At 41.9% G+C, this 8,704-nt stretch overlaps 1 protein-coding gene across 1 annotated transcript in view; it reads right to left on the reverse strand.

Annotated features, from left to right (window-relative positions):
- The window catches only part of LOC101848960 (contactin), a gene marked incomplete in the record, with an annotated part of 49,538 nt that overhangs the window by 39,463 nt on the left and 1,371 nt on the right, over window positions 1–8,704 (reverse strand). The window contains 5 exon segments of the mRNA XM_013081116.1: window positions 687–794; window positions 1,814–1,956; window positions 2,957–3,042; window positions 5,616–5,716; window positions 6,650–6,741. Of these exon segments, the coding sequence (XP_012936570.1) occupies window positions 687–794; window positions 1,814–1,956; window positions 2,957–3,042; window positions 5,616–5,716; window positions 6,650–6,719 (508 nt within the window).

Consider the following 8,704-nt stretch of genomic DNA (forward strand, 5'->3'; position numbering starts at 1 on the left):
ATAATGATAATATAAATAATAATAATTGGGAATGGCCTCAAGACACTTCAGTCAGTAGCACCGCCCCGTGGTGGGTAAAAAGCTTATGTATACATGTAGGCACATGAATTTTATGTTACGATGAAAGTATTGTAAAAGCAAACAGAGCTGCATTGCCTGAGAGTGGGTGCTTCAGAAACTGTCTGCATTGTTATTATCATTATTTGGAGGAGACAAATGACAATGAAAATGAGAAAAAGAAGGAGGAAGACTTTTGTCCAAACTATAACACTGGGGGCTCCAAGGAGGAAGACTTTCGTCCAAACTATAACACTGGGGGCTCCAGTGGCTAAGTGAGTAGTGAATTTTGACTCAAGCAATGTCAAGCAAGTGTCGGTGACATGGGGATCAGATGGGTGGTCACTGGAGTGTGTCCTTGAGCAAGACACGACTACCCTAGCTCAAATTACAGGGCGCTGCACAGTGGCGACCGACAGTGGCATTGTTTGTAAACTGTTCTGTATTTGTGTATTTATGTATGTATTTATGCATGTATGTATTTATGTATGTACGTATTTATAATTATGTATTCATATATGTATGTTTGCCATTGTAAAACAAAGTGCCCTTCTGGGACAAATAAAGGTGTAATCTATTTATTTATTTATTTTTATTTATTTATTTATAAATAAATCAATTTCCCTCACCAAAATCTCTGTACTGCTGAACGATGCGATAAACTTCATTGACGCTGATCTCACAAATGTAAGCATACTTCGCATCAGAAGCTCCAACACTCCAGCCATATTCAGTTCCTGGAAAAGAGAGAAAAAAACGGTATATTTATAGAAGCACTCCCGTTTCGCGTCACATCCACTACCGGAAGTCAGCTCCTTCACCACTTTAGTGCCGTCGGATATACGAATAAGGTCATTTTTTTTTAGTTATGGTTTAGTTTTAGGATTTTTTGGGGATAATGCATGCTTTTATAGACATTAGGGAGGTTTCAAGGGGTCTCCCCCTGACTTGCGAGTACGTTATAGCAGTGTAGTAGGTCGGGTAGGGGGGGGTCCCCCCCCCTGAAATAAAGTGCCGTAACATCTAAACTAACAATTTGCGACGTTTTTCAATGCCAGAATCGTGTTCAGGGCCCTGAAAAACCTTCAAAAAGCTACAAAATACCCTTTATGAGACGGGAGGGTTTCTATAAACTTACCAAAAACACACAAAAAAAACATTATTGAAAGAAGAAACTTGGCTTTGAAAGTCCACATCTTTCGTTTTGGTTCTAACCATGCAACTGGAGAAAACTCTTTTTACAGTACAAGCAAGCAGATCATCATCATCATCATCATGTTCAAGATCTGCGGCAGACATCTGCGATCATGGTTCTCCATTCATTCCTTAGCACGGATGCTCTTAAAAAAGCTGCATTACACTGATCTTTCCCCGTTACCCATCTGTTTAGGTTCCCCTAGTAGATTGCTCTGGGCCTACCCCTGCCTCATCTGCCTTCAATTTTGCCAGTGAGAGAAAGACCTTTATGTCTTTTCATGTGTCCCAAAAAGATCATTTGTCTTTTCCTGAAAGCAGATAATAATGAAAAATATGGAAAACGAAAAAAGAAAAAAACAACCACACAGGTTCAAGTCAGAAGATGTGCCAAGCATGTAGCTTTAGTTTAAGTAAGAGTTTTACGGCAATTGCAACACAATAAGGTCATATAAGTGCTAAAGATAGGAGGTGCTACAAGAGAATAACTCGAGGGGAGATACAGATGATCCCACCAAATATCCCCCACGTTTAAGAGATTAGAAAAGAGAGCGGGCATGACCTGTGTAGGAGTAGATGACAGGAGATCTCTCCAGGCGATACTCTTCAGGGAGGATGAACTGGTTAAACTCGGTGACCAGGGTGCCGTCACCGTCCCATCGTACTCCCGTGGAGGTTATTGTACCGCTGGTCCACCAGTCCGTTCTGGGGAAAACATAGGAGAGGTTTAGTTTTAGTAGAGTTTTTGGGTTTTTTTGTTTTTTGTAAAGTGTTTTACGGCGCTCGCAACTGCATAAGGTCATATGAGCGCGCAGGACACACCTAATATTTTCAGTTGGAAGGAAATTTTGAATTTTGCCCGGGTGGCGGCCGAAGCCTACTCTTATCGATTTTAGACCACCAAGGAATCTTTAACGTGCGCAACTTGCACACGGGCTCTCCGAGATTTTTCGCCCTTGTCTGAGAAGGCTAGGTGTAGATCTTTCCTACCAGAAGATCGGGGGTGTGGCTGAAAGACAGCAGTAGGAAGAAGCGAAGGAGTAGCAGTAGAAAGGCTGCAGAAAGAATCAGGAGCCCAGAGGAAGGGGCAAAGGAGGTGAGGGGTGGGGGCAGAAAGAGGAGACGAAAGCAGACAACAGAACATTGCTTGAGAGCAGGAAATGTGGAGAAAGGAGACAAATTTAGAGAAGAAAATTTTTTGGTCGCTACCCGAATTCGAACCCGGGACCTTTGAATGAGAGGCCAACACCTTAGCCTCTAGGCCACGAGAGTCCCCCAGTAAAAGTTTTACAGCACTTGCAACACAATAAGGTCATATAAGTGCTGAAGATTAGAGGTTTAGTTTTAGTAGAGGTTTTACGGCGCTCACAACTGCATAAGGTCATATGAGCGCCAGAAGATTAGTGGTGTTACAAGAGAGTAACAAACATTTTAAAAAGGAGGGGAGATAAGGACGATAGATGTTTGATAGGAAAGAAGAAGCAAACCACACCAGAGCACCCGCCAACCACCCACAAAGATTAGAGGTGTTACAAGAGAGTAACAAACACAAAAAAGAAGGAGGGGCGATGAAGACGACAGTTGTTTTAAAGGAAAGAAGGAGCAAACCACACCAGAGTACCCGCCAACCACCCACATGAGCAGAGAGAATGACACCCTCTGAGGACAGCAAAGGGAACGAGGGAGGAACCCAAACAGGATGTACCTCTGCTGGTCATTCGCCCGAAGCCATCGGTCAATAAACTGATGCTCCTTCACCGTGTTGATACTGAGTAGAGTGGCTCCATCATTCTGAAGATGAAAACATTCAAGTGCAGTAAAACTTCCAGCAGGTGATTTAAAAAGATTACAATGTATGTACATTCATGTACACATACACAGTCGCTCCATCATTCTGAACATGAAAATATTCAAGTACTGTAAAACTTCCTGTAGGTGATTTTAAAAGATTACAATGTCACATGAATATGTACATTCATGTACACATACACAGTCGCTCTATCATTCTGAAGATGAAAACATTCAAGTACAGTAAAAATTCCTGTCCAGAGGGCATATGTAGGGGATTTTAAAAGATTACAATGTGTATGTACATCTACGTACACATACACATATATGTGAGGCAGCGTGGTTAAATCAGGCGCTCGTCAAAATAACCAAATCGGAGAAACAGGCATTTTTCTGGCAGTTTGGAAATTTTAATAGAATTTTCAGTTTTTGGCCTAACCACTTTTATATCCGTACAAAAACAATATTACATGTGAATTGTACTGAGAAACATTGATTAAAGGCACAAATTATGTCATTTTTCAGTTTTCAAAGACTCTTAAATAGGTATTAGAGGTACCAAACTTTGGCTTCCATTTACTCGCTAATTTCAACACTGAAACCAGGCAACCTCACTTCCTCTCAAATAACTTGAGTTCTATCCAAGATAAATGGATATTTATTTCATCGGCAGCAAAGCAAATAAATCAGCTTTCAGACAATACCAATTTAACTCCACATGCTCAAAAATTGACGAGCGCCCGATTCCACCGCGCCGTGACACATATTCAAACAAACAGACACACATACATAAGTCAACTGTAACACAGACCACTTCCTAAAAAAAAAACCCTTCACAAATGTAAATGACAACTGTCTCGATTTACCTTTGGAGGTGACAGTAATGTTTGTTTGTTTGTTTGTTTAGTATAGGGTTTTACGGCGCTCGCAACTGCATAAGGTCATATGAGCGCGCGGGACACACCTAATACTTTTTCGTTGGTAGGAAATTTTGAATTTTGCCCGGGTGGCAGCCGAAGCCTACTCTTATCGATTTTAGACAACCAAGGGATCTTTAACGTGCGCAACTTGCACACGGGCCCTCCGAGATTTTTCGCTATTGTCCGAGAAGGCTAGGTGTAGATCTTTCCTACCAGAAGATCAGGGGTGTGGCAGAAAGACAGCAGTTAGGAGGAGCCAAGGAGTAGCAGTAGAAAGGCTGCAGAAAGAGTCAGGAGCCCAGAGGAGGGGGCACAGGAGGTGAGGGGGTGGGGGCAGAAAGTGGAAATGAAAGCAGACAACAGAACATTGTTAGAGATCAGGAAAGGATGTGAAAGGAGACAATTTTAGAGAAGAACATTTTTTGGTCGCTACCCAGAATCGAACCCGGGACCTTTGAATGAGAGGCCAACACCTTAACCTCTAGGCCACGAGAGCCCCGGGTGACAGTAAAGACTGGTAATAGTAGCCAAAAGATGTAAAGACATCGTGCCCTGCAGTCAGTTGAGTCTTTTTTTTTTTTCGTTTATCCGCCGCTTATACCCTCTTGGGTGTCGCGGGAAGAAAGAGACGTCTCTGTCACCAGCCGGACAGCTTGGGTCAGGGGGATGCCGTGAGTTGTTAGTGTTTCCCTGACTCCATCTATCCAGGTTTTTCTCGGTCGCCCTCTAACCTTGTTGCCATCGAATTTTTTTATGTAGGCACATTGTCAACAAAAACAAAACTATCCGCCTTGAAAATTAAAACCAATAGTTTCCGCGCAAGCTGAACGAACCAGGGTCTAATATTTCATCTCATAAAATCTCTTTAGTCTTAGAAGAGGTTTTACGGCCCTCGCAACTGCATTCACGGTCATATGAGCGTCAGAAGATTAGAGGTGTTACAAGAGAGTAACAAACATAAAAAAGAAGAAGGGGAGATAAGGACTATAGATGTTTGATAGGAAAGAAGAAGCAAACCATACCAGAGCACCCGCCAACCACCCATGAAATTTCTTTGAGTCACATTCGAGTGGTGTACGCTAAAGTGTCAGTTTTAGCCTCACTTTTGAGAGTTGGGCTACTTAGACTGATTTCACCCAGATTAAAATATTTCCAGCTTTAGTACTTCATCTAATAAACGAACTTCCGATAAAAGAGACCTGTTTTCGGCAATTGCCGAAAAGTAATTTGATGTCGAATTCGACATAAAGGAATAGGAATGTGCCCTAGCCGCTGTCAGCCGCTCACTGGAACAGCAGTTCCGACGGCGAGCTGCTGGAAGCGGCTTGCCGGAGATAAAGAGTTAAGCTTTAAAATGTAATATTTTTTATTTCTGTAATGCATTTTTTCAGAAAATGGAAAAAGCACAGCATAAATTCTATTTATTATTACTATTATTAGTTCTAGCAAAAGGAAGTTCACAATTCACACACATTAACACTTGGCAATTACACAGCCAGCAGTACAAAACACCCCATCTGGTCACCCATGAGCCAGGAAAGCGACTGCAACACATTTCTCTACCAGGTGCACAACTGGGCTAGGTGACCAGAATGGACCATTTTCACAGGTCCATTATTGCGCTAAGTGACCGCAAAGTGTTAAAAAAAGACTTACCTGGCAAACAGGAGAGGCAGATCCCCTAGTGAGGCGTGGAAAAGCATAAAATTTGTAACATTTTTCGCCATACTTCTCCCAGCCTCGATCGGTCGGGCAATCTGAAAAAAACACAAGCAAGACCATATTCAGTCATTGCATAACGGTACAAAGAAAGTTCAGCTGTTGTATCATTTGAAGAATGTAAAGAGATCGACAGAGCTCTGTTAGCTTTAATAGTGGAAATTTTCTGAAATTTTTTTTTCAAAAAAAAAAAAGGAAGTCCCCATGCTACAAACAGTATGAAATGAAAGAGACCCAAGATTTTAATTAGAGCAAAGTAATGACACATGAATATGATCTTTTTTTATACACGAATTCACGTATGATATAAAAACCACCGAAGTGCTTGCTTTATGACCTTCTACAAAACAGTCCAACATCATCTGCTCTTCCAATGTCCCAAACTACAGGATTAGGATTCTCTTGGACGACAACTTCTTCCTGCTGTTCCTACCACAGACAACACCCTATACTGCAGCAAACAACACACATCATGAAGAAATCCACCTTATTTAGCCCAGCATTGGGCAAAAAGGCGCACACACACACACATACGCACTCACACAGACACACACAGACACATTCAAAGACTACCGGATTAACAGCAACAGCACACATTCACATTGATCAAATGGCTGTGTGTTTTGGATCAAGCTCTCCATCCCCTTTCACTTGTCTTGTCTTGCGCCACTGACGTCACTATACTATAAGATGCACAATATTATACTAAAGTTCTAGTAGAGGTTCTACGGCGCTCGCAACTGCATAAGATTATATGAGCGCCAGAAAGATTAGAGGTGTTACAAGAGAGTAGCAAACATAAAAAAGAAGAAGGGGAGATAAGGACAATTGATGTTTGATAGGAAAAAAGGTATTATACTGTACATGTAAGGTGAACTGTATATATTTGTATCTGATTTACATTATAACGTGAAATGAAAGAAGGATTTTTAAAAATATATGCTTTATTTCTACATTGTAAAAGAACTTACTCCAAATTTGCTGCACAGAGGAGCCTATCAGCAACAAAAAACTAATCAAGAGCAGGTTCACCTCCATCATGATGTATGTTATACTGCTATACCTGTGAATACACAACATTTAGCATTAATTTTCAACTTCAATAAATACAACATTCAATTGTTATATAAAATAATATCAGACGTGAAATCATATTTTCCAATCTTATGAGCCATCATCCGCATCATCTCATCATATGATAATATGTTTCCCTGCTTGTTAACATTAACAATTCTGTAAGAATAATTTGTGTGAAGAGCACATTGATACGTTCCCACTACACCACTACTAGACTAATAATAAATATAAGTATGGCTGGTGTTAGAGACGCGTACCGTTCAATAACGCTGCACTGTTAGGGACGCGTACGCGTCAATAACACAGGACAGTTCGGGAAGCGTACGCGCTTCAATACGTTTCCTCAGCACTACGAAATTATTGACCCGTGTTTTTGTGACTTCGACACTCGTCGACAGTAGTGCGAAAGATGTTTCAATTGTCCCTTGGAGAGAGAGAGAGAGAGAGAGAGAGAGAGAGAGAGAGAGAGAGAGAATGGGGTAAAAACAGATAGAGAGAGAGGGGTAAAGAGAGAGAGAATTGGGTAAAAACAGAGAGGGGGGAGAAACAGAGAGAAGGGGGGAGACAAAGAGGAGGGGGGGATGGGGGGTAGAAAGAAAGAAAGAAAAAGGGAGAGAGAGAGGAGGTGAGGTGTTTGTTAACATAATAAGAATGGTCATTGATTCCTGTCATTTTTCTCTCTGCGCCGGTTCACAGGCTGTAAAACCTTATACTATACATATACACAGGCTGACCCGGTGCAAAAACAGTCATTATTGACATTACACACACATAACGTTGCCGTCGTGCACAAACCTCCTAAGCGCCACTGACACTAAAGAGAAGCAAAAAAACTGATGAAATTCTTAACATTTTAAAAAACTTTTCAACTTTGCTCTTGAGTGAATCATTGATGATGGCTTGTGTGTGTGAGTGTGTGTGTGTGTGTGTGTGTGTGTGTGTGTGTGTGTGTGTGTGTGTGTGTGTGTGTTTCTTTTTCTCTCGATCTCTCCCCATCTGTCGAAAACACACACACACACACACACACACACATTCATTTCCTCTATGTATCTGTCTTTTTCATTCAGAAAAACACACTCTCTTTCTCTCCCTCTCTCTGTCATCTGTCTCGCTCTCTCCCTGGCATCTCTCTTTCGCTCTCTCTATGTCATTTCTCTCTCTCTCTCTCTCTCTATGTCATTTCTCTCTCTCTCTCTCTCTGTCATCTCTCTCGCTCTCTCTTTATCATCTCTCTCGCTCTCTCTCTGTCATCTCTCTCGCTCTCTCTCTGTCATCTCTCTCGCTCTCTCCCTGTCATCTCTCTCTCTCTCTCACACACTAGTCCCACACACTCTCTCTCTTTCTCTCTCTGTCATCTCTCTCTCGCTCTCTCTGTTTCATTTCTCTGTCTCTAACATTAGTCACAAACACTTTCTCTCTTTCTCTGTCCACACACACACTCTCTCTTGCCCTTTTTAACTCCCAGTGGAGCACAGGCCATCAACAACATTACTCCAGCGAAGCCTGTCCTGAGCATCCTTTTCTATCTGTTTCCATGATGTACACACAAACACACATTCATTTTCTCTCTGTATCTGTCTTTTTTCATTCAGAAACACACTCTCTCCCTCTCTCTGTCTCTCTCTCTCCCCCTGTGTCATCTCTAACTGTCATCTCTCCCGCTCTCTCCTGTCATCTCTCTCTCACTCTCTTTGTGTCATTTTTCTCACACACTTTCTCTCTCTCTCTGTCATTTCTCTCGCTCTCTCCATCATTTCTCTCTCTCTCCCACTAGTCACACACACTCTCTCGCTCTTTCTCTCTCCATCTCTCTCTCTCTCTCTGTTTGAGCGTTCGCGCGCTCTGTCAAACACACACAGACACAGAGACACACACACATTCTTTTCCTCTCTCTATCTCTGTCTTTTTTCATTCAGAAACACATTCTCTCTCCCTCCCTCCCTCCCTCA

The sequence above is a fragment of the Aplysia californica genome, unplaced genomic scaffold, assembly GCF_000002075.1.
Source record: "Aplysia californica isolate F4 #8 unplaced genomic scaffold, AplCal3.0 scaffold00116, whole genome shotgun sequence".
Lineage (NCBI taxonomy): Eukaryota > Metazoa > Mollusca > Gastropoda > Aplysiida > Aplysiidae > Aplysia > Aplysia californica.